Here is an 18,617-nt window from a genome sequence, read left to right as displayed (position 1 = left end):
TGTGTTTTTTTGCAATCTAAATAATTTGCTTGGACTAGTAGATTTTATATGAGAATGTAAATGTTGTTAATTATTATTACTACTACTACTACTGAAACAGGCCCTAGGCTAAGTGAATCAGGAGACAAGAGGCAAATGATTCCGAAAGCAGGACACCTTTATTGCTAGCAATGAACAGTACTGAGTTCAGTCTCAGGATACTGCCTCCTGAGCGTCATCTGACATTCGGTCTTATACAAATTAGTGATCATGCGCATAAAACACACCATACGTCACACATACACATGCGCAGTACATTAGTAATTCTGTAGTTCTCACAGAGAAAAGATACGTCAGTTTCATAGCTTTCATAGAAATTGTTACTTTGCAAGAAAATGTAACTTATTGCAGTGTTCCAGCACGTTCACACAATACAGCCTCTATACATGGGTCACGAGACTGCGCTGGCAGAGCCCGCTGCCTTCCCTACAAACCTGAATTGCTGACTACTACAACTTGTTATCTGACTGCTGGTTAACAAATACATACTACTAGTAAAAGTCCAAACTGCACAGATTTAGGTCTTAGTCTAGGCTCATTATATGAAAACTGAGGTTTTGGTACAAAGCAAAGGTGCAAGTGTGAATTCAAAGTCCAAACAGAAAATCCTGTTAGTGCAAAAGTTCACAAAAGTCCAGTAGTTATTCAAAGGTGGAGCATGCCACAGGTAAGGCAGAGGTTCATAAGTGTTAGGCACAAGGTCTGACACAGGTGGTCTTGTCGGTCCCACAGTTGCTACATTACAGCCGTCCACTCCTACACTACTACTTAACATTTCTAGAGCGCTACTAGGGTTACGCAGCGCTGTACAGTTTAACAAAGAAGGACAGTCCCTGCTCAAAGGAGCTTACAATCTAAAGGACGAAGTGTCAAGTTGGGGCAGTCAAGATTTCCTGAATAGAGGTATAGTGGTTAGGTGCCGAAGGCGACATTGAAGAGGTGGGCTTTGAGTAAGGATTTGAAGATGGGCAGGGAGTGCGTATGGGTTCAGGGAATTTATTCCAAGCGTGGGGTGAGGCGAGGCAGAAGGGGCGGAGCCTGGAGTTGGCGGTGGTGGAGAAGGGTACTGAAAGGAGTGATTTGTCTTGAGAGCGGAGGTTACGGGTAGGAACGTAAGGGGAGATGAGGGTAGAGAGGTAAGGAGGGGCTGCAGATTGGGTGCATTTGTAGGTTAGCAGGAGAAGCTTGAACTGTATGCGATACCTGATCGGAAGCCAGTGAAGTGACTTGAGGAGACGGGTGATATGAGCATATCGGTCCAGGCGGAAGATAAGACGTGCAGCAGAGTTCTGAATGTATTGAAGGGGGGATAGATGGCTAAGTGGGAGGCCAGTGAGGAGTAGGTTGCAATAGTCAAGGCGAGAGGTAATAAGAGAGTGGATGAGAGTTCGGGTGGTGTGCTCAGAGAGGAAAGGGCGAATTTTGCTGAAGTTATGTATTGTAACTTCCTGGATATATCCAGCTTCTTGTGGATTGTGATCTGCGTAGAACCGTGAGGTATGCTGCTTTCAACTCCTGACTTGTAACTTTTATCTTATTCCTATGTGTCCTTCTGTCTGTCCTTCCCTTATCCTTTTTGGTCCTATCTGTTTGTCCTGATTTAGATTGTAAGCTCTTCTGAGCAGGGACTGTCTTCTTCATGCGTACGACTGGTAGCGCTATAGAAGTGATTTATAGTAGTAGTAGTATAGTACATTATTAATGTTAGTTATGACAAAGACCACCAACCATTTTAGTAGCTGCCCTCTGGACCCTCAACACTTCAGTTTCACTGTTTTGATCTTAGGATTTAAATCTTCTTTGTACAAAACAAAATAATAGCGAAAATATAACCTAAAATATCAAAAAACAACGGGCCCCTTTTACTAAGCCACACAGGCACCTATGCGTGCCAAATTGGAGTTACTGCCCGGTTACCGTGTGACCCTTGCTGTAATTTCACTTTTGGCGTGCGTCCACAAACTATTTTTTATTTTCTGGAGCGCATCAAGTGGCAGCTGACGTGCGTAGGTCATTACCGCCCAAATTCTTGACCGCTAGGTCTATGGCTGGCGGTAAGGTCTCAGACCCAAAATGGACACGCGGAAATTTTGATTTTGCCGCACATCCATTTTCGGCAAAACAACGAGGCTTTTTTTGCAGGCGCACTGAAAAATGGATCTACGCACCCAAAACCCGCGCCTACGATACCGCAAGCCGTTTTTCAGCACGCTTTTGTAAAAGGACCCCTCTGTGCTGATGGATGTTAGTACCCTGTAGGAAACTCACAAATTAAATAAATGAAACCTCAACTGACCCAGGAGACACTCAACAGTAGTCATCCTGAAATGGGCTACTAAAACAGGTTCCCATTCGCGTTTATTAGAAAAAGGAACACAGAAAACAACTCTCAAAAATAAAAGAGAAACCAGTGTTCCCAAAAAAACATAAGTAATGCCATACTGGGAAAAGACCAAGGGTCCATCGAGCCCAGCATCCTGTCCATGACAGCGGCCAATCCAGGCCAAGGGCACCTGGTGAGCTTCCCAAACGTACAAACATTCTATACATATTATTCCTGGGATTTTGGATTTTTCCAAGTCCGTTTAGTAGCGGTTTATGGACTTGTCCTTTAGGAAACCGTCCAACCCCTTTTTAAACTCTGCTAAGCTAACCGCCTTCACCACATTTTCCGGCAATGAATTCCAGAGTTTAATTACACGTTGGGTGAAGAAAAATTTTCTCCGATTTGTTTTAAATTTACTACACTGTAGTTTCATCGCATGCCCCCTAGTCCTAGTATTTTTGGAAAGCGTGAACAGACGCTTCACATCCACCTGTTCCACTCCACTCATTATTTTATATACCTCTATCATGTCTCCCCTCAGCCGTCTCTTCTCCAAGCTGAATAGCCCTAGCCTCCTTAGTCTTTCTTCATAGGGAAGTCGTCCCATCCCCGCTATCATTTTAGTCGCCCTTCGCTGCACCTTTTCCAATTCTACTATATCTTTCTTGAGATGCGGCGACCAGAATTGAACACAATACTCAAGGTGCGGTCGCACCATGGAGCGATACAACGGCATTATAACATCCTCACACCTGTTTTCCATACCTTTCCTAATAATACCCAAAACAGCCAACCAATCTGTAGATGAACTAACGTACCAAAATGCAGTAGCTACATGTAAAATGCAAAAATCAAAAATCTTATGCACAAAACACATCTTCACAGCTGCAGGACCGCAGAAAAACGCCCAAATCACAGCAGGCAGTTCATAATGTAGTCACGATACAGCACAGCGAATCTGCACACTAAATATCAATCCTCAAAAGGGATCGAGAACCCCCCTGTTTCGTGTTCTTCATCAGGAGGAAAAATCAAGCATTTTCTCACCCCCTAATGAAGAACACGAAACAGGGGGGTTTCAGTGTTCGTTGAATGAAAGGGAAGGGAAATGGGACTTGATATACTGCCTTTCTGAGGTTTTTGCAACTACATTCAAAGCGGTTTACATATATTCAGGTACTTATTTTGTACATGGGGCAATGGAGGGTTAAGTGACTTGCCCAGAGTCAAAAGGAGCTGCAGTGGGAATTGAACTCAGGTCCCCAGGATCAAAGTCTGCTGCACTAACCATTAGGCTACGCCTCCACTCATTCCACCAATAAGAGCCAACCTCATCAGTGATGTCACAATGGCTTGATTGCCCGATACTTGGCTCACTTCTGATATCGTGATGTCATGATGCCTCATTCCACCAATAAGAGCCAACCTCATCAGTGATGTCACAATGGCTTGGCTCACTTCTGATATTGTGATGTCATAAGGGAAAGGGAAATGGGACTTGATCTACTGCCTTTCTGAGGTTTTTGCAACTACATTCAAAGCGGTTTACATATATTCAGGTACTTATTTTGTACCAGGGGCAATGGAGAGTTAAGTGACTTGCCCAGAGTCAAAAGGAGCTGCAGTGGGAATCGAATTCAGTTCCACTGCACTAACCTCTAGGCCACTCCTCCACTCTATCTGTGAAAGGTGTCACAGCTTACAAAGGATCCAGGATTCGTCAACATTAGTACAGAAATGAGCTGTAAAGACTTGAATGGAACCAGGGATACACTGTAATGTGTCCCCCCCCCCCCCCCCCATTAGGTTGTCCCTGATTTTATAGTAAGTTTTGCATGTTTAGCAGGCTTTGAAGGGCCCTTTTACAATGCGTCGATTAGCCCAACGCAGTCTTACCAAACGCTAACCTGGAGCTACCACTGGCTCGAGCACGCACCATTTCCGGCGCACTGGAAAATATTTTTTAATAGTGCAGCACTAACCCAGCAGTAATCAGGCATCCCTGTGCGCTGCCCAGATACCACCGGGTTACCGCAGGAGCCCATACCACCACCTCAATGGGTGGCAGTAAGTGCCACACGATAAGAGTACTCTTGCTGCACGGCCATTTTTTTAGGGGCTTTTTACCCGCTGTGATAAAAAAGGTTCCTGGCGCGCAGGAAAAATAGCCCCCACAGGACCCGGTTCCCCTCATATTAGTAAAAGGATCCCTGAGTGTCTTAATATTGGTGATGACGCTTTAGGAAATCCTGAGGTCATTAACTAGCAGCAAGGCTACCGTCTAACTTTAAATGGATAAGCAACTTGTTTAAAGTTAAATGTATTTCCCTGCCCCCTTCTGCAGTGCAGCATCTCCTGTTTTTCTCTTCTCTGCTCTCTCCCCATTCAGAATCTCCCTTTTCTCTTCACTTTGTTCCCTTCCCCTCTCCCCTTCTAGTTTCGCCCCTTCTCTCCCTCCCCCCCCCCCCCCCACCCGTTCAGTATCACCCATTCTTTCTCCTCTCCCCCTGGTCTAAAGTTTCCCTTACTCTCTTCCTATCCTCCCACCCATCTGTTCAGCCTGTCCACTCAAACCTTCTTACCTCCCTCCTTTCCACTGTTCCTGCCACTAGAATGGGCAGGAGAGCCTTCTAGATCATGTGCTCTCAGCTTATGAAAGCCCTGCCGGTCCCACCACCTTGGAAGTGTACGTCCCTTGAGCTCGGACTTTGAAAGGCAAGTGAGTAAACCTGTGGAAGGGGAGAAATGGGACTTTCTTTTGTTTTCCCCCTACTCTAAGAAAATTCCCGGCAGCATTTTGGAATATACAGTATTTTCCAGCCCTAATCTCAAATGCCACGGTTACTCTGTCATGTTCTCCTTTCTCGTTGCCAAATCCAGGAGCAGTGATGTTCAGCAGCAAAAAGCGCATCTGTGCGCTGCACCTCCGCAAGTACAACGATGCATTATTAATCTATGATACAGTCCGCATGGTTGATGCCTTCAACTATTTGGATGAATTCTACATGCTGGAGAAGGTCACAAAGACCAGAGGTGACCTCACGGAGGAGTTTCTTTTTCAAATTTTTGCTGGTAAGTCACAGGCAAATGAATGCTGTTAGGACACTCAGCAAATGTCTACTGTAAATAGGAGTACATAAGTACTGCCATACTGGGACAGACCAAAGGTCCGTCAAGCTCAGCATCCTGTTTCCAACAGTGGCCAATCCAGGTCACAAGTACCTGGCAGAAACCCAAAGAGTGGCAACATTCCTTGTAGAACTCCAAAGAGTAGCAAGATTCTAGAATTCTAAAGAATAATAAGATTCCATGCAGAATTTCAAAGTGAAGCAACATTCCATGTAGAACCCAAAAGAGTAGCAAGATTCCATTCAGAATCCTAAGTACATAAGTACATAAGCAATGCCATACTGGGACAGACCGAAGGTCCGTCAAGCTCAGCATCCTGTTTCCAACAGTGGCCAATCCAGGTCACAAGTACCTGGCAGAAACCCAAAGAGTGGCAACATTCCTTGTAGAACTCCAAAGAGTAGCAAGATTCTAGAATTCTAAAGAATAATAAGATTCCATGCAGAATTTCAAAGTGAAGCAACATTCCATGTAGAACCCAAAAGAGTAGCAAGATTCCATTCAGAATCCTAAGTACATAAGTACATAAGCAATGCCATACTGGGACAGACCGAAGGTCCGTCAAGCTCAGCATCCTGTTTCCAACAGTGGCCAATCCAGGTCACAAGTACCTGGCAGAAACCCAAAGAGTGGCAACATTCCTTGTAGAACTCCAAAGAGTAGCAAGATTCTAGAATTCTAAAGAATAATAAGATTCCATGCAGAATTTCAAAGTGAAGCAACATTCCATGTAGAACCCAAAAGAGTAGCAAGATTCCATTCAGAATCCTAAGTACATAAGTACATAAGTACTGCCATACTGGGACAGACCAAAGGTCCGTCAAGCTCAGCATCCTGTTTCCAACAGTGGCCAATCCAGGTCACAAGTACCTGGCAGAAACCCAAAGAGTGGCAACATTCCTTGTAGAACTCCAAAGAGTAGCAAGATTCTAGAATTCTAAAGAATAATAAGATTCCATGCAGAATTTCAAAGTGAAGCAACATTCCATGTAGAACCCAAAAGAGTAGCAAGATTCCATTCAGAATCCTAAGTACATAAGTACATAAGCAATGCCATACTGGGACAGACCGAAGGTCCGTCAAGCTCAGCATCCTGTTTCCAACAGTGGCCAATCCAGGTCACAAGTACCTGGCAGAAACCCAAAGAGTGGCAACATTCCATGTAGAACCCCAACGAGTAGCAAGATTCTAGAATTCTAAAGAATAATAAGATTCCATGCAGAATTTCAAAGTGAAGCAACATTCCATGTAGAACCCCAAAGAGTAGCAAGATTCCATTCAGAATACTAAGTACATAAGTACATAAGCAATGCCATACTGGGACAGACCGAAGGTCCGTCAAGCTCAGCATCCTGTTTCCAACAGTGGCCAATCCAGGTCACAAGTACCTGGCAGAAACCCAAAGAGTGGCAACATTCCATGTAGAACCTCAAAGAGTAGCAAGATTCTAGAATTCTAAAGAATAACAAGATTCCATGCAGAATTTCAAAGTGAAGCAACATTCCATGTAGAACCCCAAAGAGTAGCAAGATTCCATTCAGAATACTAAGTACATAAGTACATAAGCAATGCCATACTGGGACAGACCGAAGGTCCGTCAAGCTCAGCATCCTGTTTCCAACAGTGGCCAATCCAGGTCACAAGTACCTGGCAGAAACCCAAAGAGTGGCAACATTCCATGTAGAACCTCAAAGAGTAGCAAGATTCTAGAATTCTAAAGAATAATAAGATTCCATGCAGAATTTCAAAGTGAAGCAACATTCCATGTAGAACCCAAAAGAGTAGCAAGATTCCATTCAGAATCCTAAGTACATAAGTACATAAGCAATGCCATACTGGGACAGACCGAAGGTCCGTCAAGCTCAGCATCCTGTTTCCAACAGTGGCCAATCCAGGTCACAAGTACCTGGCAGAAACCCAAAGAGTGGCAACATTCCATGTAGAACCCCAACGAGTAGCAAGATTCTAGAATTCTAAAGAATAATAAGATTCCATGCAGAATTTCAAAGTGTAGCAACATTCCATGTAGAACCTCAAAGAGTAGCAAGATTCTAGAATTCTAAAGAATAACAAGATTCCATGCAGAATTTCAAAGTGAAGCAACATTCCATGTAGAACCCCAAAGAGTAACAAGATTCCATTCAGAATCCTAAGTACATAAGCAATGCCATACTGGGACAGACCGAAGGTCCGTCAAGCTCAGCATCCTGTTTCCAACAGTGGCCAATCCAGGTCACAAGTACCTGGCAGAAACCCAAAGAGTGGCAACATTCCATGTAGAACCCCAACGAGTAGCAAGATTCTAGAATTCTAAAGAATAATAAGATTCCATGCAGAATTTTAAAGTGTAGCAACATTCCATGTAGAACCTCAAAGAGTAGCAAGATTCTAGAATTCTAAAGAATAACAAGATTCCATGCAGAATTTCAAAGTGAAGCAACATTCCATGTAGAACCCCAAAGAGTAGCAAGATTCCATTCAGAATACTAAGTACATAAGTACATAAGCAATGCCATACTGGGACAGACCGAAGGTCCGTCAAGCTCAGCATCCTGTTTCCAACAGTGGCCAATCCAGGTCACAAGTACCTGGCAGAAACCCAAAGAGTGGCAACATTCCATGTAGAACCTCAAAGAGTAGCAAGATTCTAGAATTCTAAAGAATAACAAGATTCCATGCAGAATTTCAAAGTGAAGCAACATTCCATGTAGAACCCCAAAGAGTAGCAAGATTCCATTCAGAATCCTAAGTACATAAGCAATGCCATACTGGGACATACCGAAGGTCCGTCAAGCTCAGCATCCTGTTTCCAACAGTGGCCAACCCAGGTTACAAGTGCCTGACAAGATCCCAAAACAGTACATTTTATGCTGCTTATTCTAGAAATAAGTACTGGATTTTACCCGTCCATTTTAATAATGATCTATGGACTTTTCCTTTAGGAAGCCATCCAAACCTTTTAAAACCCCGCTAAGCTAACTGCTTTTAGTACATTCTCTGGCAATGAACTTGCGTGTTAAAAATAGCACAGGCCATTTTTAGTGCAGCTTTGGAAAAGGGCCCCTATATTTGTCATATTTTACACGTACAGGTGGGATATAAGTATTTAGAAATAAAATAATGGAGGACCCTAATTAAATAGAAAGATTAGTACTTGGGTGGAGCCACAACACAACATAACTAGAACTTTCCTACTGGGGTAAAAAGCAGGAGGCATTTGTCACACGGAGAGTGTGTTTGTTTCCAACTGAAACCTGAATAGAGTTTCTTTCAAAGCATTTAAAGAGCTGTTGTTTTATCCTTATCCATGTTACATTTGTACATAACTTTTAAATTATGATTATTTTTGTCTATATTTTTCTTTATATTGCATTCTTGTAAATACATTTGCTTGCTATTATTATTGCATTTGTAAATCACTTTTTTGTTATTCTTATCAGTTATGTGTTCGTAGTCTAGTAGTATAAACTTATCTTAGAAGGAATTAGATGCTCAGTACTGTTAATTGGGACGGAGGCATTCTAATCATACCAGAATACTGTATAAAAGTTATTACAGTAGTTACACATCTTAGCCTATGCTGCCCAGTAGAGGTCAGTGTGGTTACTGTTTTTACTCCTACGGAGCTTGAGGAGTAGGAGAGATTCTCCAAACCTTAGTACTTTCCCAGCCAGACTTTCTTCATCTCTGGTCCCTCACCTGCCCTGTTGTCTCTCCCCTCTGGGAGACCTTTATCTTGCCCTCTCTCTCTCTCTCTCTCTCTCTCTCTCTCTCTCTCTCTCTCTCTCTATCATTCTCTCACTTCCTGCCCTCTTGTCACTCCCTTCTTTCAGTCCATTATTTTGCCCTTTTTCTCTCCATCTCTCACTTTCCCTCCTGTCTCTTACTTTTCCTCTCTATCTCTCATATTGCCCTCTCTTACCCCTAGTTATCTCCTCCAGTCTCTCAGCTTTCTCCCTCTCTTCTGTCTCTCACTTTCATCCTGCCTCCTCCTCTCTCCTGCTGGAAGTAACAGGCCAACCTTGCAAATTACAGTTCTAAGTCTGTTTCGGTGGGACGTGGTTACTGCGCTCCAATCACCTGGTGGCAAGCAGTAACTCCCAGTCGCGCTTTGCTCATGGGTGGTGTGGCAGGTAGGCACAAGCTGATGTTACCTTGATGCAGTGCGTTTTTTCTAGCGAAAAAGGTGCCGGTACCTTCAGAGGAGGGGTGATCATTGAGGGACTCAACCCACAATAGCCAGCCCCCCTGCCACCAGTCACAGAACCAAAATTGGTGTGTAGAGCCTGAGCTCTTTCATTAAAACTTGGGGACCCTAGGTCAGTTTTAGCAGATGATAGAAAAGGTGTCGGTACTCAGTACCCCCAAGTACCCCCTCAAAAAAGCACTGCCTTGATGTGACTGATTCTGAGGGCTACTGCTGAGCTCCCATCTCCTAGGGTTGTTGGCAGACACTGCGGCCTGTAAAAAAGGTGCACTGAAACCGGTTACATAGGCTGGGTTGAAAGCACTTGAAGGCTGTTCTAGATATACAGACCATAGTTCAGAATCTTCTGGATTATCAGGAAATAAAGAAGGAAATTTCTCTAATAACAAGCCTGCTAAGCTATGCTAAAGACTAGAATCCAGACTGTCAGGAAGGTGGTTGATTGAGGAACGTCAAAAAATATCTACCTGAAATAGGGTTATCATATGTCCTCTTTTAAGAGGACATGACCTCTTTTTGGGTGTCTACAGATGTGTCCTCCAGGATTTTTAATTTTTAGGGAAATGTCCTCTTTTTCTTTTACGTGCCTATGATCTATACCCACTTAATGAGACCATCTCTGGCTTATTAGTCAGTCTGGACACATGAGGGCGCTAAAGAGAGAGAAAAAGCATTGCTGATCACCTGCTGGTCGAATCTGTCAAAGGAATTTTGTTCGTGCAGGACAATTTTAAGCATACGTCATGCAAAGACTTTCTCACAGGTATCTCAGAAGCAAGCCAAAGTTATTGAGGGATACACGCTCTTCCGATAAGTATGCTTGGGCTCAGACTCCGTCAAACTCAAATCCAGAAGTTCTTGAAAAGTAGATTTGATTAGATATTTCTTTAGCAAAAGTAGCAACCGTTTAAATTTGTTCTGGCCTCTTTTTTTGTCTCCGCAAATATGGTAACCCTACCCTGAAACCCTGACATTTAACCTGACATTCACATGGGTATTGTAACAACAGCAACAAAACTAGAATAGCTCTCCAAACTGCAAGTGTAGATGAAACTACTTGATTTGCATTTAATGTCTCCAGAAACTGTTTACTAAGGCGCGCTAGCATTTTTAGCGCGTTCTTCAATATCTTTATTTATAATTTTGAATTAGAAAGCGCGAACATAATAAAACAAAATAAAAAACCAATGACAGTGGGTTATATTCAATGGGTTAATTTATAATGTAAACAAGTAAAACAAGCAGTTATTAGCCCGTTAAACTTGCATATTTGTCTAGCAATGACCAAGTTTTACGAAAGGACAAAATATGGCCTGTTCTCAAAGCAGCTATTTCTTCATATCGCCTATATGAACAAAGCCAATTCCACCACTCATGATAGGAGACATGTTGATTATTCTTCCAGTGTAGAACTATCACATGGAGTGCAATCGAGAGCATTAAACTCAACAATTTAGCATGTTTCAATGGAATTAATAGAGAAACTATCAAACACATCACTCCAATATAGTGTCACACTGGGGATTCAGATCTGAAAGATAAAATATTTTAAATTTTAAAAAAATAGCCTCAGTGTAACAGGGAGCCTGACTTTTATGCTCCACTGTAAACATTACCATCACAGGCTTCCACCACCTTCCGAGAAAAAAAACACAGAGAAAAACTCCCAGAATATTTCAAAAATTGTAAAGAAGTGGGAGAAAAGTCTGTGTTTCACAAGACACTCCTAGATGGGTGATCTTTGAAGCAATTTTTCCAATACCACTTAATTTGTTACCAACTATGAACAAACTTTGATATCCTAATAAATGTTTGATCTTAAAATCCTCCTCATGTTCAGTAAACCTTATCTGTACCATGCTAAACTTTAAGTGGTCAAGTTCTAGAGCTGTTTCTAAGATCACCCATCTAGGAGTGTCTTGTGAAAAAGTTGCAGAATACCATTGTTTAACCTGTGAAATCAAAAGGGCCAGGTGATATAGTTTAAAGTCGGGCACATTTAGGCCCCCTTGGTGTTTTGGCATTTGAAGCTTTTCAAGAGAGATACGTGGCACTGAAGATTTCCAAAGGAATTTAGAAATTAAACTATTGATTTTTTTTATAAAGAGAGTCCTTAAAGAGAATAGGTACCATGCTAAAAATATAATTGAGTTTCGGTGCCAGTACCATTTTTATAGCGTCAATCTTGCTCCACCAATGCTAGAAAAAGCTTAGTCCATGAAGAATGCGCCAGGGGGGTGTCGTGCTGCACCCGGGGGAATGGGGTGCGCAGCAGCAAACCGCTCCGGCTGGCAGCCGACCAAGGAATGCCACTGGTAGATAGTTAAATATGATGCAATCTTGGGACAATATTAGTACTTAACTTGCTAATCTCAACAGTGATTGCTGCTGACATTGGCTCTAGGTTTTTGCTAAGTTTTTTTTTTAACATGTTGTATGTCACTCATCAGAAAACAGAGAAGAGCTTGTACTGAGTGCTACCAATATGAAGTATGAAAATCCGATGCTGAGCAAACTGGAGGAGATCCTTCGAAAACAGCTTGACACATCTGCTGAATCGCAAGGAATCGTTTTCACGAAGACACGCCAGAGCGCCCATGCGCTGCATAAGTGGGTTGAAAGCAACGGCAGGCTACAAGCTATTGGCATTAAAGCTGCTGTGTTGACTGGAGCGGGGTACAGCAACCAAACCAAGCACATGACTCAGGTAAATGGACCTTCTTTATAGAGACGGTTTTCAGTTGTCCTTGTGCCATGAGGAACAGGATAATCCTGCCTTGGTTTTACAGTACGGCATGGATTAAGGAAAGCAAGACTAGAGGTCGGAGTTTGCAAGTTACCCATGTAATCCCCCATTGTTTGGGGACTTCTGAGAGAGTAAGCTCCCTAGATAGTCACTGGGAGGTCCCTGGGTGGGAGGAAGCAGTGGCGTACCAAGTGGGGGCGGTCCACCCCGGGTGCACGCCACTGGGGGGTGCCGCGGCGCGCGCCTGCTCTGAGTTCGCTGACTTCGCGCGTTCGCTGCAGCTCCCTCTGCCCTGGAACAGGTTACTTCCTGTTCCGGGTCAGAGGGAGCTGCAGCGAACGCGTGAAGTCAGGGAACTCTGAGCAGGCGCGCGCTGCGCCACCCCCCCCCCCCAGCAGCGTGCATCCGGGGGGAGGTCCGCGCTGCATCGGGGGGGGGGGGTCCACGCTGCATCGGTGGGGCGGGGCGCCGCCCCCCTAGGAACGCCACTGGGAGGAAGCCCAGCCTAAGGGGAGTAGTTTTGAAATAAAATGCAGATAGTGCCCATGTGGGGGTGAGTGACAGTTTTAGGAGGACATAAATGAGGAGAATTAGAGCGGGAAAGTGTCCGTGGTTGCCTGCAATCCCCTGCCAAGTGACCCGAAGAAGGAGAAGGGGGATCCTGAAGTGACACTTTAAGTTGGGGCTAAAATCAAGGGACATTTTGTTGCCCTATTTACAACAAGAGGGAGAGGGAGCCAGAGCTTCGTGCGGATTGGGGAGCCTGGCCTGTGAGTAGGAAGAAACCTGCCCAAGGCTGGGGTGCCGCCCTGCGAGGTACACCTGCGGAAGGAGGACAGCCATAAGGGATAACTCTGGAGGAGGAGGAGCTGGCTCTGGGGTTACATCTGGCTGCGGCATAAGTAGCGAGTCGGTGTATTTGTGATTAGCCCTGAGACGAAGCCCTCCCTGTAAGTATTCCTGACAAGTACAGTGGTAAAGGTGTTCCCCACGGAACGACAAAAGTGTGACATTGAGTTATAGTAGAGTTTTTATCATTGACTGTGTTAAAGGTCATTGAATCAAGAGTTGGCAGTTGCAGAACATAACAGTGCATGGCAGAAACCCAAATCATGGCAACACTCCATACTACAAATCCCAGGGCAAGCAGTGGCTTCCACCGTGTCTGGACTTTTCCTCCAGGAATTTGTCCAAACCTTTTTTTAAACCCAGATACGCCAACCGCTGTTACCACATCCTCTGGCAAAGAGTTCCAGAGCTTAAAGTGAAAGTTTGTTGTTAAGCCTCCTGGAGTGTCATATGGTTTCTGGACTGGAGAACTGATTGCTATTCCAGACCATTATCCACCCCAGCTCGATTTTAAGGTGACCAGAAAGAAGTGCAGGGTATGAGATGCCTGAAATCGAGTGGAGACTTTGGAGCTTGACGAAGTGTGAGAATTTCTTTTGTGGCCTAGTACCGGGTCAGACCCGAGTTACTCTCTGTTACAGGAGAGAGAATTTAGGCCAGTCCTGGATTTCTGACAACTTTGTCATGATGCATTATAGGACCTACAGTGCTGATTTCAATGGGTAAAATCAGGTCACAACAATAAGGGAAAGGGGACTTGATATACTGCTTTTCTGAGGTTTTTGCAACTACATTCAAAGCGGTTTACATATATTCAGGTACTTATTTTGTACCAGGGGCAATGGAGGGTTAAGTGACTTGCCCAGAGTCACAAGGAGCTGCAGTGGGAATCGAACCCAGTTCCCCAGGATCAAAGTCCACTGCACTAACCACTTGGCTACTCCTCCACCCATTCCACCAATAAGAGCCAAGCTCATCAGTGATGTCACAATGGCTTGATTGCCCGATACTTGGCTCACTTCTGATATTGTGATGTCATGATGCCTCGTTCCACCAATAAGAGCCAACCTCATCAGTGATGTCACAATGGCTTGGCTCACTTCTGATATTGTGATATCATGAGGGAAAGGGAAATGGGACTTGATCTACCGCCTTTCTGAGGTTTTTGCAACTACATTCAAAGCGGTTTACATATATTCAGGTGCTTATTTTGTACCAGGGGCAATGGAGGGTTAAGTGACTTGCCCAGAGTCACAAGGAGCTGCAGTGGGAATCGAACTCAGTTCCCCAGGATCAAAGTCCGCTGCACTAACCACTAGGTGACTCCTCCACTCATTCCACCAATAAGAGCCAACCTCATCAGTGATGTCACAATGGCTTGATTGCCCGATACTTGGCTCACTTCTGATATTGTGATGTCATAAGGGAAAGGGGGAAAGGGAAATGGGACTTGATATACTGCCTTTCTGAGGTTTTTGCAACTACATTCAAAGCGGTTTACATATATTCAGGTACTTATTTTGTACCAGGGGCAATGGAGGGTTAAGTGACTTGCCCAGAGTCACAAGGAGCTGCAGTGGGACTTGAACTCAGTTCCCCAGGATCAAAGTCCACTGCACTAACCACTAGGCTACTCCTCCTCATCGGAGCCTGGATATTGAATGCTGGGACATGTGTGGCTTCTGGCATTGAATATCCAGGTCTCAGCAGTCACCTGGACCTTAACCAGACCATCACCCAGTTAACTTTAGTGCATAAATTTAGGGCAGCCTTTCTGCAGTTACTTAGCCGGTTAGCGGACTGAAAATTGCAGCTAACCAGCTAAATAGGCCTTCTGCCACATTCTGCCAGTAAGCTAACCGGTTATGAGACGGCCAGTTAGTGGTGTAAATTTGAGCAGAATAATCACATTTGTCTCTACCCTCCACCCCCAGGACCTGTGGGATTAATTTTATAAGACACCTATGTCCAAGTAGCAAAAATATGCCTATTTTATACAGTAACATAGGTGTTCATGTGCCTTTATAAAATACAAAAAAAAACCACCGAGGTGGAGGAGTACCGTGATCAACAGGACTGTTCCAAAAAGCCAAGAAGACGTAATGAATAAGTAAAAGTCTTTAATAAAAAAAGGACTCAACACGGCACCGTGTTTCTGCAAAGTGCCTGCATGAGGAGTCTGGGGGTGATGAAAAACAAAAAAAGGGGATAACGCAGGATCGAGTCTTTAAAAATGAAACTGGAGAGTCATGGGATTGGAGGCAGTGTATTATTATGGATTAAGAGCTGGTTAAAAGACAGGAAGCAGAGAGTAGGGTTGAATGGTCATTATTCTCGATGGAGAAGGGTAGTTAGTGCGGTTCTCCAGGGGTCTGTGCTGGGACTGCTGCTTTTTAACATATTTATAAATGACCTTGAGATGGGAGTAACTAGTGAGGTAATTAAATTCGCAGATGACACAAAGTTATCCAGGGTCGTCTCGTCGCGGGAGGAGTGTGAAAGATTACAAGAGGACCTCGTGAGACTGGGGGATTGGGCATCCAAATGGCAGATGAAGTTCAACGTTGACAAGTGCAAAGTGATGCACGTGGGAAGGAGGAACCCGAATTACGGCTATGTCATGCAAGGTTCCGCTTTAGGAGTTACGGACCGAGAAAGGGAACTGGGAGTCATCGTGGATAGAACGTTGAAATCTTCCGCTCAATGTGCTGCGGCGGCTAAGAAGGCGAACAGAATGTTGAGTATTATAAGAAAAGGAATAGAAAACAAGCATGAGGATGTTATAATGCCATTATATTGCTCCATGGTGTGACCGCACCTGGTCTATAAGCTCTACCAGTTAGTTCTGGTCGCCTTATCTCAAAAAAGATATAAAGGAATTGGAGAAGGTGCAGAGAAGGGCGACGAAAATGATAAAAGGGATGGGACGACTACCTTATGAGGAGAGGTTAAGACGGCTAGGACTCTTTAGCCTGGAGAAAAGGCAGCTGAGGGGTGATATGATAGAGGTCTACAAAATAATGAGTGGGGTAGAGCGGACAGATGTGAAGCGTTTGTTTACGCTTTCTAACAATAATAGAACCAGGGGACACAAGATGAAATTAGAATGTGGTAGGTTTAAAACAAATTGGAGAAAGTTTTTCTTTACTCAGCGTGTGGTTAGACTGGAACTCATTGCCGGAGAAGGTAGTGACGGCAGCTGGCCTTGCTGAGTTTAAAGGGGGTCTGGACAGATTCCTCAAGGAAAAGTCCATTGAGCGTTATTAAATTCTGGGTTTTTGCCAGGCTCTTGGGGCCTGGATTGGCCGCTGTCGGAGACAGAGTGCTGGGCTTGATGGACCTTTGGTCTTTTCCCAGCGTGGCAGTGCTTATGTTAAAAAGACTAATGATACTGATAAGTACATAAGTATTGCCATACTGGGACAGACCAAAGGTCCATCGAGCCCAACATCCTGTTTCCAACAGTGTCCAATCCAGGTCACAAATACCCAGCAAGATCCCAAAAATGTACAAAACATTTTATACTGCTTATCCCAGAAACAGTGGATTTTCCCCAAGTCAGTCTATGGACTTTTCCTTTAGGAAGCCGTCCAAACCTTTTTTAAACTCCGTTAAGCTAACCGCCTTTACCACATTCTCTGGCAACGAATTCCAGAGTTTAATTACACATTGAGTGAAGAAATTTTTTTCTCCGATTCATTTTAAATTTACTACATTGTAGCTTCATCGCATGCCCCTTAGTCCTAGTATTTTTGGAAAGCGTGAACAGATGCTTCACATCTACCCATTCAACTCCACTCATTATTTTATAGACCTCTATCATATCTCCCCTCAGCCGCCTTTTCTCCAAGCTGAAGAGCCCTAGCCGCTTTAGCCTTTCCTCATAGGGAAGTCATCCCATCCCCTTTATCATTTTCGTTGCCCTTCTCTGCACTTTTTCTAATTCCACTATATCTTTTTTGAGATGCGGCGACCAGAATTGAACACAACATTCGAGGTGCGGTTGCACCTTGGAGCGATACAAAGGCATTATAACATCCTCATGTTTGTTTTCCATTCATTTCCTAATAATACCCAACATTCTATTTGCTTTCTTGGTCCGTGACTCCTAACGTGGAACCTTGCATGACGTAGCTATAATTCGGTTTCCTGTTTCCCACATGCATCATTTTGCACTTGATCACATTAAACCTCATCTGCCATTTAGACACCCAGTCTCGTAAGGTCCTCTTGTAATTTTTCACAATCCTTTCGCGATTTAACGACTTTGAATAACTTTGTGTCATCAGCAAATCTAATTACCTCACTAGTTACTCCCATCTCTAGGTCATCTATAAATATGTTAAAAAGCAGCGGTCCCAGCACAGAGCCCTGGAGAACCCAACTAACTACCCTTCTCCATTGAGAACACTGACCATTTAACCCTACTCTCTGTTTTCTATCTTTTAACCAGTTTTTATCCACAATAAAACACTACCTCCTATCCCATGACTCTCCAATTTCCTCTGGAGTCTTTCATGAGGTACTTTGTCAAACGCCTTCTGAAAATCCAGATACACAATATCAACTGGCTCCCCTTTATCCACATGTTTGTTCACCCCTTCAAAGAAATGTAGTAGATTGGCGAGGCAAGATTTCCCTTCACTAAATCCATGTTGACTTTGTCTCATTAATCCATGCTTTTGAATATGCTCTGTTATCAAGCGGCCCCAGCACCATTACCTACCACACCAGATCATGTGCTCCACTAAGGACTAGGTCTAGAATTTTTCCTTCTCTCGTCGGTTCCTGTATCAGCTGCTCCATAAAGCTGTCCTTGATTTCATCAAGGAATTTTACCTCCCTAGCGTGTCCCGATGTTACATTTACCCTGTCAATATTGGGGTAATTGAAATCACCCATTATTATTGTGTTGCCAAGTTTGTTTGCGTCCCTAATTTCCTTTAACATTTCTGCATCCGTCTGGTCATCCTGGCCAGGCGGACAGTAGTACACTCCTATCACTATCCTTTTCCCCTTTGCACATGGAATTTCAATCCACAGTGATTCCAAGAAGTGTTTTGTTTCCTGCAGAATTTTCAATCTATTTGATTCAAGGCTCTCGTTAATATACAATGCTACCCCTCCACCAATTCGATCCACCCTATCACTACGATATAATTTGTATCCCGGTATGACAGTGTCCCACTGGTTATCCTAACAGCAGCAGAGGTACGAACTCTGTGGAAGACTGTAACATCTCAGGGCTGAGAAAATTCCAAAATGGCAAATATTTGCCGAAACACGGTGCCATGTAGAGTCAGGCTCTCAGCGTTCAGAGT

The 18,617-nt window shown here is 43.9% G+C and overlaps 1 protein-coding gene across 2 annotated transcripts in view; it reads left to right on the top strand.

Moving 5' to 3' along the window:
* DHX58 (DExH-box helicase 58) overlaps positions 1-18,617 on the top strand; it is a 103,184-nt gene that overhangs the window by 45,579 nt on the left and 38,988 nt on the right. For both annotated transcript variants that reach the window (XM_030220951.1, XM_030220950.1), the window contains 2 exons: positions 5,246-5,437; positions 12,152-12,408. In XM_030220951.1, the coding sequence (XP_030076811.1) occupies positions 5,246-5,437; positions 12,152-12,408 (449 nt within the window). The remainder of the gene's footprint in view (positions 1-5,245; positions 5,438-12,151; positions 12,409-18,617) is intronic.

The sequence above is a fragment of the Microcaecilia unicolor genome, chromosome 12 (genome assembly GCF_901765095.1).
Source record: "Microcaecilia unicolor chromosome 12, aMicUni1.1, whole genome shotgun sequence".
NCBI lineage: Eukaryota > Metazoa > Chordata > Amphibia > Gymnophiona > Siphonopidae > Microcaecilia > Microcaecilia unicolor.
Note: the sequence above shows the minus strand (reverse complement) of the source record. Positions and strands in the feature narration are given on the sequence as shown.